At 36.7% G+C, this 22,725-nt stretch overlaps 2 protein-coding genes across 2 annotated transcripts; both read right to left on the bottom strand.

Moving 5' to 3' along the window:
• Nucleotides 1-6,317: 6,317 nt before the first annotated feature.
• On the bottom strand, nt 6,318-6,887 carry tmem275a (transmembrane protein 275a). Its single transcript, XM_073825555.1, has one exon. The coding sequence runs from the start codon at nt 6,885-6,887 to the stop codon at nt 6,318-6,320; it is 570 nt and encodes a 189-aa protein (XP_073681656.1).
• Nucleotides 6,888-19,471: 12,584 nt separating this feature from the next.
• Nucleotides 19,472-22,257, bottom strand: LOC141294234 (uncharacterized). The gene is made up of 5 exons (XM_073826309.1): nt 22,106-22,257; nt 21,591-21,718; nt 21,101-21,263; nt 20,681-20,974; nt 19,472-20,334 (listed from the first exon to the last, which is right to left on the bottom strand). The coding sequence occupies exons 1-5, from the start codon at nt 22,210-22,212 to the stop codon at nt 19,545-19,547; spliced, it is 1,482 nt and encodes a 493-aa protein (XP_073682410.1). The 5' UTR covers nt 22,213-22,257; the 3' UTR covers nt 19,472-19,544.
• Between the last annotated feature and the right edge of the window lie 468 nt (nt 22,258-22,725).

Here is a 22,725-nt window from a genome sequence, read left to right as displayed (position 1 = left end):
TGTTAAATGATACAAATATCCTTTATGTATTTAATCCCAATTTATTAACCAATGTCTTTGCTGCCAACCTTCGATGATCCAGTTCACCCATACTAATAAGCAAAAATGACTCAATCTTCAAAACATTTGTTTTCCTTTTTTTATTGCTGAAGAGTTGACATTTGTTCTTCTGCGGTCTACTGTACAGACGTGAGTTTACTTTTCTCTAAGCCTGAGGCTTTTGCTGTGAAAAGGCTTTTACATTTGCCAAAAACAGAACTTTTTATATTAAAAACAAACAAGCAAGCCCTGCCCAGATTTAAAGAGTAACGCAAAAGTAACGTAACGCATTACTTTCCATAAAAAGTAACTAAGTAACATAATTAGTTGCTTTTTTAGGGAGTAACTCAATATTGTAATGCATTACTTTTAAAAGTAACTTTCCCCAACACTGATCTTTACCACCTATTAATTTTAGTTTGCTTACTAAGTCCTTCTCTGTATGATTTAGAAGCTTTCACACATTTTTTCTGTGGTTTAAACAGCATAAATTAGCAGTACCATGTATTCAGTAGTACAATAACTGCCAACCCTTTATATACCACACTCTTTGTGAACACATAAACTGATAATGCTTCAAAGTGTCGATCTCATTAAGACTGTTTAATGATGCAGAACAAGCAATTATTAGGCAGTGAACTATACTGACATTAAAAATGTCATCCAGCCATTGATTGTGCCCACAAAGTAAACACAAAATGCAGTTTTTGAATGAAGTTTTTTTATTATGAAGGGAAAACAAAATCCAAACCCACATTTTCCACACGTGTGAAAAAGTGTTAAAGCATTACTGTGGTTTATCACACCTGAGTTCAGTTTCTCTAGCCACACCCAGGCCTGATTACTGCCACAACTGTTCGCAATCAAGAAATCACTTAAATAGGACCTGCCTGACAAAGTGAAGTAGACCAAAAGATCCTCAAAAGCTACACATCATGTTGAGATCTAAAAAAATTCATGAACAAATAAGAAAGAAAATAATTGAGCTCTATCAGTCTGGAAAAGGTTATAAAGCCATTTCTAAAGCTTTGGGACTCCAGCGAACCACAGTGAGAGCCATTATCCACAAATGGTGAAAACATGGAACAGTGGTGAACCTTCCCAGGAGTGGCCGGCCGACCAAAATTACCCCAAGAGCACAGCGACGACTCATCCAAGAGGTTACAAAAGACCCCACAACAACATCTAAAGAACTGCAGGCCTCTCTTGCCTCAGTTAAGGTCAGTGTTCATGACTCCACCATAAGAAAGAGACTGGGCAAAAATGGCCTGCATGGCAGAGTTCCAAGACTGAGCAAAAAGAACATAAAGGCTCGTCACAGTTTTACCAGAACACATCTTGATGATCCCCAAGACTTTTGGGAAAATACTCTGTGGACTGACGAGACAAAAGTTGAACTTTTTGGAAGGGGTGTGTCCCATTATATCTAGCGTAAAAGTAATACAGCATTTCAGAAAAAGAACATCATACCAACAGTAAAATCTGGTGGTGGTCGTGTGATGGTCTGGGGCTGTTTTGCTGCTTCTGGACCTGGAAGACTTGCTGTGATAAATGGAACCATGAATTCTGCTGTCTACCAAAAAAATCCTGAAGGACAATGTCCGGCCATCTGTTGGTGAACTCAAGCTGAAGCGAATTTGGGTTCTGCAGCAGGACAATGATCCAAAACACACCAGCAAATCCACCTCTGAATGACTGAAGAGAAACAAAATAAAGACTCTGGAGTGGCCTAGTTAAAGTCCTGACCTGAATCCTATTGAGATGCTGTGGCATGACCTTAAAAAGGCGGTTCATGCTGGAAAACCCTCCAGTGTGGCTGAATTACAACAATTCTGCAAAGATGAGTGGGCCAAAATGTAACAGACAGAACAAAAGTTTAGGGGGCAATCACTTTTTCACACAGGGCCATGTGGGTTTGGATTTAGTTTTCCCTTCATAATAAAAAACTTCATTCAAAAACTGCATGTTGTGTTTACTTGATTAATTGATTAATATTTAAATTTGTTTGATCTGAAACATTAAAGTGTGACAAACATGCAAAAAAATAAAAAATCAGGAAGGGGGCCAACACTTTTTCACAGCACTGTCGGTTTTAGAAAATCTCTACTAAGTAGGCTGCCAGAAGTTTCAGTAAGATACATGAAGAAAATATCAAAGGCACACATAGATGTCAGTTACACTGGCTGTATCCTGATGTGCATGTCTAACAAATATTGATGCGTCTCAGAAGCAGCAGTAATTGTGTTGTGTGCACAGATGGTGCAGCAATGCATCTGAACAAACAGGTCTGAGCGCTTACTAATATGTGTTGTACGATAAGAGATTTCTGTGTTCAGTGTGATATAAATCCATTATAGGCTTGTACTGGTAGGGTTTGATCAGTGAGGGTGATTTTAGTTGTCTTGTTGTTTGTGTAAATCTTTGACCGACGTGAGGTGTTTGTCTGTCAGGGCTATCAGGAGGAACAGATGTAGAGGAGCAGCTGTTTGTAAAGTGTTGACAGGAAGTTGTCTTAGTCCTTCCTCACTTCGCTTTACAATATTTGAGCTCATTTTTCAGTGCACTTATCATTGTCTTCATCACTGATTATTTAATCAGACAGTCAAATTAAATTTAGCTATTGATGTCGCGAAAGAGACTCATTATCCACAAGTAAACTAACAAACAGGAAAAACAGCAGACAGGCCTAGTGTTAAACACTGAAAGACAAAATAAAACAACACAAGACTCATTGAGATGATTTGAAATGGATTACAATTTATTAACAGTTCAGATTTATATATTTATTAATAATGATTAATAAAAAATAAAACAACAGAACACCATATACTGTTGATTTACACTATATTAATCTATATTTGTGGATTTAAGTAGGGATGCATTTTATATATATATATTTAGATTTGCCCCATAGCAGTTGATTTACATCAGTCAATAGTGAATCTTTAATGGTTCATTTTTATTTTCTCGATTTGTACAGTTATATTACATTTGCCGTCAGTTAACGCTTGGTTAATCTTTATTAACACTATTGAAGTCAAAATTATGGGAATAAAGTCAAAAAATTTTGAGAATAAATGAAAAAATTACTAGAATAAATAAATTATGAGAATAAAGTCAAAATATTTTGCGAATTAAATTGAAATTACGAGAATAAAGTAGAAATATTTAAAGAATGAAACTATGAAAATAAAGTCACAATATTTTGCAAATAAAGTTGAAATATTTCTAATGAAACTATAAAAATAGTCAAAATTACGAGAATAAAGTCTAGATATTTCAAGAATAAATAAAAATTACATGAATAAAGTCAAAATTATGAGAATAAAGTTTCAATATTTTGAGAATAAAGTCGAAATATTTCGAGATTAAAGTCAAAATAATTTGATAATAAAGTCGAAATATTTCAATATTTAAAGTCGAAATGACTTGAATAAAGTTTAAATTATGAGAAAAGTCAAAACACTTCGAGAATAAAGTTGAGATATTTCGAATGAAACTATAAAAATAAAGTCATAATTATGAGAATAAAGTCTAAATATTTCAAGAATAAATAAAAAATTACGAGAATAAAGTCGAAATTATGAGAAAAAAAGTCGAAATTATGAGAATAAAGTAAAAATATTTTGAGAATAAAGTTTAAATATTTCAAGAATAAAGATAAAATATTTCAAGAATGAATCTATGAAAATAAAGTCAAAATTACAAAGAATAAAGTCAAAATATTTTGAGAATAAAGTAAAAATTATGAGAATAAAGTTGCAATATTTAGAGAATAAAGTAAAAATTACGAGAATAAAGTAAAAATATTTTGAGATTAAAATCAAAATATTTTGAAAATAAAGTTGAAATATTTACAGAATAAAGTCAAAATATTTAGAGAATAAAGTCAAAATATTTTGTGAATAAAGTTGAAATGATGATAATAAAGTTTAAATATTTCAAATAAAACTATGAAAATAAAGTCGAAATTATGAGAATAAAGTAAAAATATTTCAAGAATAAAGTAGAAATATTTCAAGAATGAAACTATGAAAATAAAGTCACAATATTTTGCAAATAAAGTTGAAATATTTTTAATGAAACTGTAAAAATAGTCAAAATTACGAGAATAAAGTCTAGATATTTCAAGAATAAATAAAAATTACATGAATAAAGTCAAAATTATGAGAATAAATTTTCAATATTTTGAGAATAAAGTCGAAATATTTCGAGATTAAAGTCAAAATAATTTGATAATAAAGTCGAAATATTTCAATATTTAAAGTCGAAATGACTTGAATAAAGTTTAAATTATGAGAAAAGTCAAAACACTTAGAGAATAAAGTTGAAATTACGAGAATAAAGTTGAGATATTTCGAATGAAACTAAAAATAAAGTCATAATAAAATAATAATAAATAATCAATAAAGTTGAAATATTTCAAATAAAACTATGAAAATAAAGTCAAAATCAGGAGAATAAAGCTGAAATATTTCGAAACTATTTTAAGAATGAAGTCGAAACTATGAAAATAAAGGCAAAATTACGAGAATAAAATCTAGGATTGTTTTGAGAAAAAATACGAAATTACAAGAATTAAGTTGTAGCAATATGAGAATAAAGTTGAAATATTTTGAGAATAAAGTTGAAATTATGATAATAAAGTCAAAATTTTTTCTCATTGTTATCGGAAAGATGATTGATTCATATGCCTCCTAAACTCACGCCACATTAAAGAGCACAAAAACCACATTATTGTAAGATCTTATAACTTTATTCTCTTAATTGCTATGACATAATTCTCACATTTTTACTTTATTCTCAAAATATTTTGACTTTATTCTGATAATTTCGACTTTATTTTCATGTCAACTTCATTCTTGAAACATTTTGACTTTATTCTCAAATTTATTTAAACTTTATCATAATTTTGACTATATTGTCGTAATTTCAACTTTATTCGCAAAATATTTATACTTTATTCTCATAATTTTGACTTTATTCTCAAAATATTTCAACTTTATTCTCATAATTTAGACTTTATTCTTGTAAATTTTAATTTATTCTCGAAATATTTTGACTTTATTCTCGCAATTTGGACTTTATTCTCGAAATATTTCAACTTTATTGTCATAATTTCGACTTCATTTTCTATTTTTTTTTTACTTAATTTTGTAACTTTGACTTTACTCTCAAAATATTTCAACTATTTGGTCATATATATTTTTTTATATTACGTCTTTAATCTAATAATCCTTTTATTAGGATTTTTTTTTAAACGTGCCATTAAAGCGGCATCATACTTTTGTAACTTTAGAAAAATAATAAAAAGAAATGTATATTAAATTCACACAGTGAAAAAAATGGGGTATTTAAATATATCTGATGACTTATACAATGTATGTAGCATTTCTTATTTGTTCTACTGTAGTTTTTTGTCCTATTGCTTGTAATTAGTTTCTTATTCTTTTTTAATTTCTGACTGTTTACTTGTCCTCAGGAAGCTTGAGTTTTTTTGTTTGTTTGTTAATTTAGGATAGTATTAGTTTTTTTTTTATATTGGCACTGGTGACAAGAATTATGAAATTTCTATGGTGTCAAATTTTTTTTGCTTTAAATCTTATTTAAATAACTATATTGTGATATATATATATATATATCTTATTTAAATAACTATATTGTGATATATATATATATATATATATATATATATATATATATATATATATGGTTACCGTGAAATAAAATTACTCATATTGTGAAGAATTTTGGTCGCCCACCGCTAGGTACAATAAAACTTTTTTTATCTTCAAAAACAATACAATTAGTCACATTCCACAATGACAGATAACAATTCTTTAACAATGACTCACTATACTATTGTATTGTATACATGTGATATGCTTGCAAAAAAAAAATATTATCAATTAAAAACAACCATTTCCACGGCAATTTTCAGCATAAGGTCAATCTTTTTCTGCATAAACTAAACTCATCCCTTGCCAGCCAAAACTGTTCTCAATTTTCTGTTTCCAAGGACTAACTTCAGCTCAGTCAATTTGCCAAATTTGGGAGCGCTGCATCAAACACTTTCAAATTGATCCTGCAATAATCCTTTATTAGCCAGTCTTTCTTTTCATAGTATTCTGAGCCTGAGATGATGAAATTATGACATGTATTTCTTATTTCAACACCAAAGTCTTCTTCCAAAGGTCGGACTAACCCTGTGAGCTGAATTCATTACCGCTCCCATCAAATAATTTGTCCCAAAAGATGGATGCACACTAAGAAATGTCTCATTTCAAGACCGTGATGTAGGCAGGCAGGTTCGCAGAGTATGAATCACCTACTGTGGGGTTTTGTAAACTCAAATCAGTGCCCTTTGAGGACTCATAGGTTTCTGAAGGGAGAGGCGGAGCCCCAGGAAGGTGGGTGGGGCTGCAGCGATGGGAAGAGCTTGGAGAGTTAGTTGGACTGAGCTGAATGGCTGTGGTGTCCTGTAGGGTGGGCTCACTGGTCTCCATCTCAAACACAGCTCCACCCATGCTCATCAACGGCCAACGCTCCCGTCCGGCAGACATCCGAGAGGTTTGTCCGATGGGTCGTCGACTGCAGATGCAACACGCTCCAAAGAAAGAAAATGCCACCAGGAGGAGGATGGGCCCGATAATGATGGGAGGGTTGTTTAAGGGAAGGAGTTTGGTAAAGGCGAGGGCACCCACCAGGGTGATGTTAATGCCAGCCAACATGATGCATAGCCCACAAGCGCAGCACAGAGCCGGCGAGGGCAACCCCTGAGAGCGGAGCGCCCTCTTCTCACCTGACTTCTTTAGTCCAGGCCGGACATCTTGATTAGAGAAAACCATTGTCTGTAAATTCCGTTGACCTTCTCGCCACTGCATAAAAAGGGGAAATGAGAGAGAGAGAAAACAGAGAATGAGAGCAGTAATGAGTATTCGAACATCCGCCTGCCTGTTTGCCCTGAGCCGAGCCAATTCAATTACTCCCGTCAAGACCAGATGTGTCTGATGATGTGAAGTCTTTGGTTGTGGGGAAATTAGTCTTATCATACAACTTTATTACTTAGTATGTTTGCATGACAAGGTTTAACGGTTATGTAAATTTTTTAAGCAGATGTTATGTCTGCATGAGGAATTTAATCATGAACATCATCGATATTATTTATTTTATATTATATATAATATGTATATTTTGTTTGACAAAGAAACAAGATAGAAATGACAGACAGACAGACAGACAGACGAATGGATGGATGCATGGATGGATGGATGATAGACAAATGGACGGACAGACAGACTGATAGATGGATGGACAGACAGACAGATAAATAGACGGATAGACAGACGGACGAACAGATAGACTGATGGATGGATAACAGACAGATAGATGGACGGATTGGAGGGGCGGATGGATGGACAGATAGATGGACAGACAGACAGACAGATGGATGGACGGACGGACGGGCGAACGGACAGATATAAAGACAGATATGGGTGGATGGATGGATGATGGATGAATAGATGGATAGATGACAGACAGACAGATGGATGGACAAACAGATAGATAGACGGACGGACGGACGGATGGATGGACAGACTGACAGACAGACAGATGGACGGACGGACAGACAGACAAACGGATGGATGGATGGATGACAGACAGATAGATAGATGGACGGACGGATAGACAGACAAACGGATGGATGGATGGATGACAGACAGATAGATAGATGGACGGACGGATAGACAGATGGACGGACAGATAGACGGATGGATGGATGGATGACAGACAGATAGATGGATGGATGACAGACAGATAGATGGATGGACGGACGGATTGACAGACGGATAGACAGATGGATGGACAGATAGATGGATGGACGGACGGACATATGGAGAGATAGACGGATGGTCAGACAGATAGATGGATGGACGGACGGACATATGGAGAGATAGACGGATGGTCAGACAGATAGATGGAAAGACGGACGGATAGACAGATGGACGGACAGATAGACAGACAGACGGATGGATGGATAGAGCATGGATAGATGACAGACAGATGGATGGACGGACGGACAGACATATGGAGAGATAGACGGTTGGTCAGACAGACAGACAGACAGACAGACAGACAGACAGATAGATGGACAGACAGACGGCTAGGCAGACAGATAGATGGATAGATGACAGACAGAGATAGACGGACGGACAGGCAGATAGATGGGTGGACGGACAGACAGATAGATGGATGGATGGATGGATGGATGGATGGATGGATGGATGCATGGATGACAGACAAATAGATGGATGGACGGACGGATAGGCAGACAGATGGATGGATGGATGACAGACAGAGATAGATGGACGAACGGACAGACGGATGGATGGATGCATGGATGGATGAAAGACAGATAGATGGACTGATTGACAGACGGATAGACAGAGGGATGGACAGATAGACAGACAGATGGATGAATGATGGATGGATGCATGGATGGGTGGATGACAGACAGATAGATGGATGGACGGATGGACGTATGGAGAGATAGACGGATGGTCAGACAGACAGACAGACAGATAGATGGACAGACAGACGGATAGGCACACAGATAGATGGATAGATGACAGACAGAGATAGATGGACGGACAGACAGATAGATGGGTGGACGGACAGACAGACAGACAGACAGACAGACAGACAGACAGACAGACAGACAGACAGACAGACAGACAGACAGACAGACAGACAGACAGACAGACAGATAGATAGATAGATAGATAGATAGATAGATAGATAGATAGATAGATAGATAGATAGATAGATAGATAGATGGATGGATGGATGGATGATGCATGGATGGATGGATGACAGACAGATAGATGGATAGATTGACAGGTGGATAGACAGATGGACAGATAGACAGATGGATGGATGCATTGATGGATGACAGACAGATAGATGGATGGACGGACAGACGGACGGACGAATGGAGATGTCAGACAGACAGATAGATGGACAGATGGACGGATAGGCAGACAGATGGATAAATGGATGGATGACAGATAGAGATGGACGGACAGACAGACAGACAGACAGACAGACAGACAGACAGACAGACAGACAGACAGACAGATAGATGGGTGGCCGAACAGACAGATAGACAGATGGATGCATGAATGGATGACAGATAGACGGACAGACAGGCTGATGGATGGACGGATGGACGGACAAACAATTTTTTTGCCATACCATACCTTAGACAGATAACGTAGATAGATATAACTGTATAAATTAATTTTATTTTAATTTCCGATTAAATCTATATTAACTCTTTTGACGTTTTAATATATGTACGGTATTAAGACATTCAGTCAATATGAAAACATGCAAAGTCAGTATTTAAACTGCGCCCGCATTACTCTGAAAATAAACGACTCCCGGCTTCACAGGTAAAAAAATAAATGCTTTAAACTCACCAGAGGATGAGATTTCGTAGAGATGACTGGTCGTGTCCTCTATTTCAACGAGTCTTCGCAAGTTTCAGGCGAGTCTTTGGTGATTGTTCAACTTCAGCCGCTGGAGGAGTATGGAACGCCGTTGGGGACAATACCTATTTTATACAACGCGTAAAATTTGGACGCATTAACACGCACAGTTTGTACGCGTCTTTTTGGTCCGTGTAAACGCGAACGTTTTGTACGTCTATACGCGAAGTTTTTTGTCATGTTATTTAAAGACACGATCGTTTGTATCGCCTTAACGCAACATTTTTGGCCGTGTATTTTTTGTTACGTGTGTCTAGACGAACGTTTTCGTCGTGTAAACATGACATTTTTGAACGTGTAATATTTCTATGTCTTATTTGATGTGCGACATACTAAGTTTTCTGTTTTAGTTGAACTGGTGATAATTTTGGGTCAATTATTAAATACATTCAATGACTGCATGAATTAACATTATATTCTTTTGTAACGTTAAAGGAATTTGTCCCGTAGGTAAAGTGAGTGGTCTCGGTGATCCAACGACCATATTTCCTCTCTGATTAATACATTATTTGGACCACTGCAAATAGCCTACTTGTTGGCAGAACTAATTACACTAGGCCAGTCTACCCTATATGTGGAAAAAGTCACCTCTTTAGACAGCGGTTTCTGTGGCATAACGTGTAAAGGGAGACTGGGGTTCTGTTCCCACTGACAGCGCTTTTTTTTATTACTTTACACACAGTTAATAAACGCATTTGTTTTCAATAAAAATGATTTGACTTAAAATTCATTTTAATTCACAAAAGTTACATTTTACATTTGTGTCTGTGTTTAAATGTTGAATAAAAATTTGTAAATTGTCATAGGCTACTGGTGCTTTGTTTTCTGCTTTTGGATTTGCTTGATTGTTATAATATAATTGTTAAATTTGTGATTGTTACAATATATTGTTTTTATTAGATTATTTTTATCTGACATATACAGTATACATACAGTATATTTGTATTATTTCCAGTCAAACTGACACCCCGACTTCAAGGAGCATTCCAGAGTCTCTCATACCAGATTGATGCTGGCCCACTCAAAAATTACTCCAGTCATTTTGAAAAAACAATAGTCACAGTATTTAGTATTTAGCCTTTGCTAACTTTATTATTCATTGTATTTATTAAAGTTGAATGATTTATGGCATTTATTGGAACTATTATGTATAATTATTGACACCCCACCGTGGACCTCACTAATTATTAAACCCTGGCTATGGCCCTATCCAGTGTTGTATGTTGTATACATATGTTAACATATGTTATACATATGTGTATATAGCCTATTACATCACTTATGTCTTATATAAGTTTTAACATGGATTTTTAGATAAAATGTTTTCAACTATAAAAAAATGTACAGATCTTTAATAAAAAGGGTTTCAACTTTTCATGCTTGTTCAATGAAACCATTATGCCTAATATGCACATATGTGGACAAGGCTGTGTATAATGGAGGAATTAAAGTAATGGTTATGGGGCATTAAAGAGACCCTTCTACTTACTCAGAAAGCAGATGAACAGCCCATAAACATCTTTTACCCCCATTAGCTTCAAAACGTTTAGCTTGCTTTGAAGAGAATATTAAAAACAAGAATAAATAAACGAGTGTGTGGGGTTTATTATATATTTTTGCAAGATATGGTGGTCAAAACTTTACAAACACCTTGCAGAATCTTGAAAAATGTTCACACAAATAAGTGTAATTTTGAAGATTTGTTTTAATTTTGTACTGCCATGAACAAATTATTTCACATAACAGGGCAATTTGCATTTTTTTGTAAATCCAAAAAAGATGAGGTATAAAGTAGACGTAAGCCATAGATGATGCTGTATAATTATTATCTGAACAGTTTTTACAAAAAGATTTCAACAGATTATAACACCTAGCCCTATTTAGCGAATCTGTGCTGTCTGCTTGGAAAGAGAGGGTTGTGTAGTTAACAGTAACAGCCACTAGGTGTAGCTAGATACAAATGACTATGTGCACTCAAAAGGTGTCATTATCGATAGCGATATCAGTGAACCAGTCATGTCGATGAGGAGACGACTTGAAGCATTAAATACAAGATTTAATGCACTGATACAAAATCGCTTAAGAAATAACACAGAAGAGGATAACAACTTTTCGCAAGGCGACGCCATTGAGAGGTTTGTTTCACGGGCCTTTAGTGTAATTCATATTTTTTGCGCCAAATTTTAACACGTTTTGATTAAGTCTGTAAATTAAGATAAATTAAATTTTAAGTTTCAGTATGAAGATCAATCCGAAGACCAGTTTGAATTCTTGAAAGGGTTTTGCTAGACTATTAACGTTATACTCACTTTATGTGGCATACATTTGGAGATAAAATAAATATGTGCTGGAACTGGCCAATATGCATGGGGGGGGGGGGGGATTACTAGTTGTAAATATTATTCATATTTTTAAATAATATAGATGCAGAAAATAATACTTTATTTGAAACCTTTGAAGGCTGTCTCATTTATAAAACCTTCCACTTGGGTTCTGAGAGGATATGGGTCAACCAATGTTAAACTAACATTTTCTACAAAATTGTACAGGTCAACTTATAAATCACTATTTTAAGCTTGCTGTTGTATACCAGGGGAGGTTAGGCAGATTTTAATGTATTGTTACTTGCCCAGTAAGTGAATTTTGATTTATTCTACCCAAATAAGTCATGGAGTGAAGCCATATATATAATAATAAAACAGTTACTAATTGTTGCTCTTAGATTCTTTATTAAAGTCTTCTCTTAAAATGTCCTACTTGTAACTATACTTTTTTTTTTTTTTACAGTCAAAGCTTAAGACTAGTTGTAGGAGCATTTATAAGAAGTTTTAAACATACAGGTTATATTTTGAAGATAAAAGTTAAATTCTAAATAGATTAATTTAACTCCACAGACTAAATTCACAGACTTTATACTGTGGTATTTTTGAAAAAAGACAAGAGCAGGTAATCCTAAACTCAGTAGGTAAAATGGACAAAACAATAACAGCTCACTGGGCTTAAAACATATAATCTACAACACACCTTCTTGTTTATGCTGTTATGTTTATTGAACAATTGTCTGTTTGAACTGTTTCATTAAAGACTGAGAATGTTCCGCAGCAATATCCCCAATGATACCTCAGCCACAAGTAGGCGGCAAGCTGCAAGACAGAGCATCATTAGGCTGTCTTTTATTGAAAACAGCAGTGAGCATCTGCTCACAACACAGCGTAAGTGCTTAAGTGTAAAATCTTTGACATTTGTGATATTTGTATTTTTAAAGGTAACTGTTTATCTTTAACAGGTACAGCAGTTAAAAAAATAATTGTTCCCCTTTCAATGAATGAGAGGGCATTTCATCTGAAAATTAGAGAAACCTTTCCAACAATGGAAGAGGGGGAGATTGAAATCTGCAGAGTTGACAGGAGGCGAAGGATCTTACCAGTTCAGTTGAGCTCAGTTTGCCCTGCATCAATTAAAGCATGCCCAGAGTTTGGCAGGTCAGCAGTATATGTACGGTTAAAAGTAAGTATACAGAGTTACTGCATATGTTCAACATTTTGCCAATGGCATTGTGCAGAACAGGACATGTCTGTACTGTACTGTCTGTTTTGACAGGATGCATCAAGACTGACTGGTATACAGCATGAGAACAATGAGGTAAACTGTGAGAGGCATACTAGTATCAAAGTGTTTCTTTAGATATGCAGGGTTACTTATCACAATAATTTCAACATTAAACTTAAAAACACAAGTATCTCTCACAAAAGCAATACTGTTTTCTAAAATGCAAATTATTGAAAAAAATGTCAAAATATGTAACGCTTAATTATCTGTATACTAATTCACTGTATGTTTCTTAATAGAATTCTTTCAGTGGAACCGCAGAAACAATGCCAGACATTCCAGGAACAAGTGACAGGGTAAGCAAGAATTATTCTCCTCATCATTAAATCATTAAATGTATTAAGGACAATCAAAATGTTTTAGACAAATTAAATAAACAAAACTTCTAACTAAGGTTTTACTAAAAACTGCTTTAAAGGGATAGTTCATAATTTTCATGAACACAGAGAAAGATATTTGGAAGAATGCTTATAACCAAAGAGTTCTTGGACCTCATTGACTACCAAATTGCTTTATACGTTTCTTTGTTCTGTTGAACACAAAAGAAGATATTTTGAAGAATGTAGGAAAGCAATTTTCCTACTATGTTAGTCAATAGGGGGCAAGAACTGTTTAGTTACAAGCATTCTTTCACATAACTTTTTCTGTGGCCAACCAAACAAGGCAATTTATACAGATTTGGAACAACTAGAGAGTAATTCATGACAGAATTTACATTTCTGGGTGACCTTTCCTTTTAAATATATTTATATAATTTGCTGTAGTATGAAATATCAATATAGATTTACAATCATTTCTTTGTATTAACCAAAAATCCTACAAAAATGGGTATGGCCCACACAGATCTCATCATCATAAAGTCAGTCAGAGGTGATGTAACAAAGGTTACAAAAAAAATCAACAAACTGAGAGATTTTTACTGTATAAAAATGGTAAATGGTGGACTCCAACATACCTGGAACAACATCTAATGCATCTCATGTGCTTGTAGAGGCCCCCTCTGGAATGCTGAGACAATCCTTGATCACTGGACTAACTGGGCTAAATTTCATTATTGATATTCTTTGTTTTGGCTTATCGTTACATTCTTAAAAGTTATATTCTTTGCAGTACAATCAGTTGCTTAATACTGAATAAAACCAATAGAGTTTAAATGTAAAAAACATCTAAATATGTTCATTATGTTTACAGGAAAATCGGCGGCGCCAGATGGAAACCTTGGAACAAAGGCGAAGACAGGTTTTTATTAAATTTTTGCTATTTTTACCACATTTTTTGTTACACTGACATATGTTTATTTTTAAGAAAATTACTGAAAGGATGGTGCATATAAATAATATTAGTGAGCCAGAGCAAGGCATATTACTACAGTTTCAATACCCTGATGGTTCCAGGAAAACAAGGAGATTTTTGGAGTCTCAACCAATTCAGGTATTTGATGTTGAATTGTTTATGGTAAATAATGGACTTTTTCATTATCACCATATATATGGTATATATAATGAACTATATATCAGTTTCTAATGTTTGTGTAATTTTGTTTGTTGTGAAGGATCTGTTTGCATTTGCTGGTTCAGACAACATGGCCAGTGAAGTGTTCTCTGTACAGCTAGCCTGGTCATCAAACACAATACTTAGTACTGTTGATGGCAGTCTTTCCGATCATGAAATCAGTAGCCCCTCAACCTTGTACGTGCTTTGGATGTCAGGTGCTCAAATAGAGGTCAGTTTCACTTTTAAAAATATTTTTTAAAAGATAAACAAACGTTCTCACCTCTGTAATTTTAATTGTAATTTAGGGATTAACTGCATCCAGTGGTGCATCTTCATATAGCCAGTCGACTGCTCCTCAAAACTTAGGAACCACCCAAGTTTCTGTCCAGTCTACAGAACAGAATATTGCCTCCTCTCCTAGCCCAGCTCCTGTTCTTCCAGTAGAAATGGTCCTTTCTTCTCCCTTTCACCAAGAGCAACAGGAAACTATTGGTTCATGGTCAACACCATCACCACCGCCACCACCATCACCACTGCCATCACCACCACCACCGCCATCACCACCGCCATCACCATCACCACTGCCATCACCACCACCACCGCCATCACCACCGCCACCACCATCACCACTGCCATCACCACCACCACCGCCATCACCACCGCCACCACCATCACCACTGCCATCACCACCACCACCGCCATCACCACCGCCACCACCATCACCACTGCCATCACCACCACCACCGCCATCACCACCGCCACCACCATCACCACTGCCATCACCACCACCACCGCCATCACCACCGCCACCACCATCACCACTGCCATCACCACCACCACCGCCATCACCACCGCCACCACCATCACCACTGCCATCACCACCACCACCGCCATCACCACCGCCACCACCATCACCACTGCCATCACCACCACCACCGCCATCACCACCGCCACCACCATCACCACTGCCATCACCACCACCACCGCCATCACCACCGCCACCACCATCACCACTGCCATCACCACCACCACCGCCATCACCACCGCCACCACCATCACCACTGCCATCACCACCACCACCGCCATCACCACCGCCACCACCATCACCACTGCCATCACCACCACCACCGCCATCACCACCGCCACCACCATCACCACTGCCATCACCACCACCACCGCCATCACCACCGCCACCACCATCACCACTGCCATCACCACCACCACCGCCATCACCACCGCCACCACCATCACCACTGCCATCACCACCACCACCGCCATCACCACCGCCACCACCATCACCACTGCCATCACCACCACCACCGCCATCACCACCGCCACCACCATCACCACTGCCATCACCACCACCACCGCCATCACCACCGCCACCACCATCACCACTGCCATCACCACCACCACCGCCATCACCACCGCCACCACCATCACCACTGCCATCACCACCACCACCGCCATCACCACCGCCACCACCATCACCACTGCCACCACTGCCAAGGTCTCTAGTGTTATCCCAATCTATTTTTAATCCCTGTTATGTTTAGTCTGAGTTAGGATATTGTTATGATTTTTTAAGGATTGGGTAGTATTGGCTAAGATTATTATGTAGAATTATTGTGTTCAATGTAAATTTTGCACTTACAATAATTATTAAATTTGGTTCCCATCTAGTGAAGTTATTTCTTCAGATTCCGAGGATGAGGCCATTGTGGATATGTTAACCTCACCTTTTAATTCTGACAACGAAAGCAGTGTGAGTATACCAAAACAGTCAAGAAAGAAACAAGAGAAAAGATACTTTCCTTTGCTACTAAGTTGGTTTTGCTTTCTGTAATCAATTAGGATGAAGTCAGTGCAGCAGATATCCTTAGGACATTTCAGAAGGAAAATCTTAATTTGGATGAAAGAATGATTGTGGTGGCCAGAAGAAGAAAGATTCTGCACAGTGCATGTATTGCATTAAAAAGCAGCTACTTTGCATGGCACAAATCCCCACAAATTGAGTTTGTTGGTGAAAGTGCTGATGACTACGGGGGACCCCGCAGAGAATTTTTTAGGTTAGGTTTATTTAATAAAAATACTTGTTAGCCTATTTTTGTTTGTTTCCTAAAAACACTGTTGTTGCTACATTAATTCTGTTAATTATTGTTTTTATTTTTTCTCTTTTTCGTGTGTTAGGCTTTTAATGCAGGAAGTTCAATCTTCATTTGGAGTATTTGAGGGCAAAACAGGGCAAGTGTTTTTTACTTATGACCAGCCATCTGTGGAGGTAAGACGATACTACACTGCAGGAAAGCTGATCGCTTGGTCCCTGATGCATGGAGGACCAGGAATCAAAGCTCTCGATGCCACATTATTCCAATTAATGTGTGGCCAAAACGTCAAGGTGGAGGACTTTGACTGGCATAATCTCTCAGATGGTGATACTCAGGATAAAGTGCGGCAGGTACCCACCTTACCACAGTTTGAAGGGATAGTTCACCCAAAAAATTCTGTCATCATTTACTCACTTTTGAGTTGTTTTGAATCTGTATAAATGTCTTTGTTCTGATGAACACATAGAAAAATATTTGGAATAATGCTTGTAACCAAACAGTTCTTGGACCCCATTGAGCACCATACAAAAAAATTGCTTTATAAATGTCTTTATTTTGTTAAACACAAAAGAAGATAGGACAGGAAAGAATTCCTTGGCACTTTTGACTACCATTGTCCTTTTTCCTATTAGTCAGTTGTAGCCAATAACTGTTTGGTTCACCATTTATTCTTATACCTTTCTCTGTGTTCAGTGACACAGATTTATACAAATTTGGAACATTTAGAGAGTGAATCAATAATGATAGAATTTTCTTTTTTTGGGTGAACTATCCCTTTAAGGCACTAATGTTTTCTAAGTGTAATGCCTAAATGTATATTTTTTTAAGGTTTTTCTTTGTAAGACACAAGAAGAACTTAATGAAATCAAGGCGAACCTTGGTGACTGGATTGCTGATTGTGGAGTCCCTGGAATTTACAGTGCAACACTTGATGACATAAGACGCATATATGGGCAGATGATAAAACATCACATTTATTTCAGGTATTGAACTAAAAATATTTTTAACAATGTTACTTAATTACAACATTTTTTATGTTTTCTAATGGCATACAATAAAATAATCTGTGGAATTTTCTCCTAACATAGAACAGCAGACATGATTAATCAGTTCAAAGATGGCATGAACTCATGTGGGAACTTATGGAAGATTGTTGAAAAAAGCTGGAAGGTCTTCCTTCCAGTGTTTACTAATCAGCAGAGAGGACTTACCAGAGAGGATTTTAGATCCCTGTTCACAGTTTGCTGGAGTGAGGCGGGTAGCAACCTTCGAGAAAAGGAGGAAGACACAATCTTCTGCTGGGAGCTCTTTCTGAACAAAATTCAAGGTAAACAGACTAGACTTTCAGTGTCATTAAAGGGATAGTTTACCCAAAAATAAAATTTCCGTCATAATTATCTCCCTCTTGAGTTGTTTCAAATCTGTATAAATATCTTTGTTCTGGTGAACACAGAGAAAGATATTTTGAAGAATGTAGGACAGCAAACAGTTCTGGTAATTGTAATTTTTTTCTACTTTTTCTACATTTTTTTGTCCGAAAACCCCATTGATTACAAATACTCATCAAAATATTTTTCTTAGTGTTCATCAGTACAATGAAAATTATGCAGATTTGGAACAACTAGAGAAAGAGTAAAGGATGACAGACTTTTTATATTTGAGTAAACTGTCCTTGATGACTAACAGATGATTAAATACTACAGCCTTGTGGTTGTTTTCAAGATTGCAGCTGCACACAATACATAAAAACAAAAATGTATATGTACCTACACTGTACATATTAGGACCATTTTAAAAGACAGCTTGGTTGCATTTTTTGACTATTATTACTGACAGTGCACTAATAGACTTACCTGCTTCCAGTCTGGGAAAAGCAGTGTTGCAAAAAATACCTAACACTCTTTGAACTGTAATTGCTGTGTGGCCAGGTGCAACAGACTAGTTATTATCAAAATGTTTACAGGTTCTTTCTAATTTTACAGAAAAACAATCACCAATCACCTTTGAGGAGATATTGGTGTTCATTACTGGAGCAGACAGTATTCCTCCATTGGGCTTCCAAGGACAACCATCCATCGACTTTTACACACCCGAAAATCGGAGGCTGCCTTTTGCGTCTACATGTGGGATGGTCCTGTTTCTACCTCGAGGCATCCAAGAAGAGGAGGAATTAACTGACATGCTTAACACAGCACTCAAAGGGTACAGTGGTTTTGGAAAGATCTGAATAATTTGATAATCTGTTACTTATTGTTACTAACTTTTAGTTATAGTTGATTGATTATAGTTGAACATTTTAATAGAATATTAACTCAAGTTCAGCAAGGTGAATTTGTTTGCAAACCTTATTACTTATATGTTATTGTGAAACTGCAACAGAATATACAATATACATTAATTGTAATTGAAAAATGTCAACTTTAATTAGCATACAGTTTCATTACTGGAAAGTAACTTGGCAATTGTACATACAGTATTAATAGACCTTAAATAAACATTAATTTAAAAAACTCATGAAATCTCATTCTTACATTTTTCTAACAAATTTGAAGAAATTAAAGGTATTCAAGTTAATCTTTTACAATAATATACAATCCTTGTGTGGTTTGGTTATGATTTTGATTTTTTTTAATATCCATTACAAAGAGCTTAATAAAATGCTGTGTAATATTGAGAACCCAAGGTTGTCAGGTTTTAAGACTATACAATACAAATTGAAAGAGTTGAATTGTATTATAGCTAATTACTCTCCCTCATTGTCAATATTTTGAAGGAAGTTAATAACTTGTTCTAGAAGATCAGTTCCTAAATCATCCCGCCTCCCACCAAGAGGGTTGACAAGCTGTACAAGTTGTTCCATGTGTCTTTGTTGGATGTTGAATTGGTTGGCAGGAATTTCAACAGCCTCTGGCCAGTGGAATACAGCATGAGAACCAGGAGGTGGAACAACTGCAGCTGGGGGAGTGTCAATTTCTTCAACTGGTTCCTCATCTGCGCCAAGAATTCCCTGTATACCAGTGTGGTTTCGATGTAGCTGTGAGAGACATCCTCTGATAAAGATCTGGTGGGGAGACATGTAACGTGCAGTTCTTAGCTTGTGGTGGTTCCACTGATTAACGAACAGTTGAAGATCTCTGTTGATTCTGGGTATATACACATAATGCAAAGCCCAGAGATGCATTTCACTAGAGCTGTCAATTTTACCCTCACTCTCCAAAAGCAGGAACAAGGTGTAGTAAGTATTAGTGATGCCCCGCCAAACATCACCCCACAGTCTCTCAATCCTTTGATTGTGCGTGCTCCTTCCTCTCAGAGCACTTCCTCTGTTTGTGCCCCGGAAAACGTTCATAAAAAGACAGACTGCGTTGTTCTCACCTCCATTATCACAGCGAACTCTAGAAGGTAGTCCGTGTTTTCCAATGGCCTCTACAAAACTATCAAAAACAGTGTTGCTCCGATTATTGTCAGAAGCCTTCAAGAAAACAACAAGTCTGCTGTAACCATCAATTCCACCGTGTATGACAATTCGCCACCTTAAAAAAAAGGACATGATGACAGGATTATTTGAAAAAACCTCCAGTAGCATATATAAAATTATAACATTATGTGACATACTGGCTGTCATCTGTACTACATTTACATTTATTTATTTAGCAGACACTTTTAGGAGCTGCATGTTACTAGGAGGATTAAAGCTGTATTAGATTTGTTTGTATTTGAACATATCTGTGATATCACAGGAATATACTATATAATAATTCAAAAAGCCTCTGTAACATATCTTAATAAATAATAAAAGCCAAAAATATGTAAAATGTATTTTAGGTTTTAACACAAGCTATTTTATCTCTGTAACCTAAGAGAAAAAATGTATAATACCTGATTAACTTGTGGTTGCCATCCAAATGCCATAATGAGTTTGGGCCTGCAACTTGATAAATTCTTCGGTGTAGTCTGCGTGTGGTGACCCTCTGGGCTGCTCCTATTGGATTGGTCCTGATCAAACTTTGTCGCACTCTGCGCCGCTGCACTACAATCCCCTGACCTGCCAGACGGGCTCTCACTGCTTCTGCCCCAAGCTCATCGTTGCCTCCAACTACTTCTCTGACCAGGTTATCAAGATCAGAGTCTGATAGATTGCTGTATCTGTCTCTAAGTGAAATGTTGTATTTCCTGTTAGAAAAAACACATTAGAGACACAATGGAATGTTTGTTTTGTTAAATATCAAGTGAATAATGTACCCAATCCAACTCAGATACAAGGGTAGCATCTTTTACATCTGAGAAAAGTAACCTTACCTTAAACGTCGCTTTACAGTTCGTTTGGACACTCCCAAGATTTCGGCCATCTGTTTTGTTGAAAAATTATATTCCAGCAGAAAACGCAACTGCTCCTGTGTAATGGAATATTGTGGGCGACCAGAGAAACCCCTCACCAATGGAGCACTGTAAGCCTGGGGAACTAAAGTTAACAGAAGAATAAAATTAATTATAACACAAAACAGTATGGCCCGGTTTCACAGACAGGGCTCAGACTAAGCCAGGATTAGGCCACAGTTCAATTAGGATATTTAAGTGATTATTATAAACATGCTAAGAAAAAAAAAACATTACTGGTGTGCATCCTAAAACAAAACAAAGGCACTGATATATTTTAAGATCAATCAGTGCAAGTTTCTTTCAGTTGAAACAGCTTAGACTTACATTTTAGTCTAGGACTAGGCTTAAACCCTGTCTGTGAAATCGGGGTATATTAAAATTACAGTCAATCTGACTATTTAGAGCATACCTTGGGGTTGAGGCAGTGTTTCCAGAATATCCATGAATTCAGACAGACTATTCAGGATACTATTTGCCGTTTCTGGATCAAGTAGTCGCACTCTAGACCATGCCACACTTCTGGCCATTGTCTGCATTCTGTAATTCATAAACATAACTAGATGTAGTAAAACTTGCAATCTTTATGTTGGCTTGAGAAAGAGAGAGAGGGAGACAGAGACCACAACCAGGAAATAACCATGCAATAAAATGTATGTGATTTAAACATGGTTTCTAAAGCGAAAGTGTTCTGTGACAGTACAAATTACCAAATGTAAATATGCAAATATAAATACAGTAACGTTAATACAGTTTTTAAACGTGGCTTCTTGTCCCCAGTTTATGGCAACACAGAACGTTTAAAATAATTTTGACATAAAAAACACTGTTGTTGTAAGGCATGGCATTTATCTTCTATTATTTCATTTAGCATTTCAAGTTGCTGGAAGTCAGCCATCTTGTAAATGTAATATGTTTTGGACATACCTGGTTATGATGATATTCAAATCATCCTCCGTCTGATAAGAGGATGCCAACTGAACGCACTCTGTAAAAGTTCTTTGACAGTTGATTAAAAAATTTCTAAGAGCCATCGTAGAGAGCAATCCACTTTTCCACGTTACCGGAGATAAAAAAAACCTACATGAGTACAAACGGGATGAGATGACACAGCATGACACAGCACTGACATCACAACCAACGTATAAATGCATCATTGACTCTAAAGTTTTACGCTTGCCTATGTACATGCCAACGTAAAATTACGATCTCATTCACGAACAAATGTTACGTGTGACGTTTGCATAGGTATTTGCTTACCTAACAGCACGTCATCCCACACGGAAAGAAATGTCGTCTGATGTTTATATATGTATACAGCAACGTGCCATCGCATCACAAATGCAAATAAAACCCCAAATAGAGCAACGCTATTGGCTGTTGTGCGGTCTGACGCGCCACCCGAACATATACTGCGTATTTACGCGTACAAACTGTGCGTGTTAATGCGTCTAAATTTCACGCGTTTCATATAATAGGTATTGTCCCCAACGGCGTTCCATAGAGGAGCGCTTCGTTTCTCTCTGGGCGGTTAGTGATCAAGCGAC

Source organism: Garra rufa, chromosome 20 (assembly GCF_049309525.1).
Source record: "Garra rufa chromosome 20, GarRuf1.0, whole genome shotgun sequence".
NCBI classification, from domain to species: domain Eukaryota; kingdom Metazoa; phylum Chordata; class Actinopteri; order Cypriniformes; family Cyprinidae; genus Garra; species Garra rufa.
Note: the sequence above shows the minus strand (reverse complement) of the source record. Positions and strands in the feature narration are given on the sequence as shown.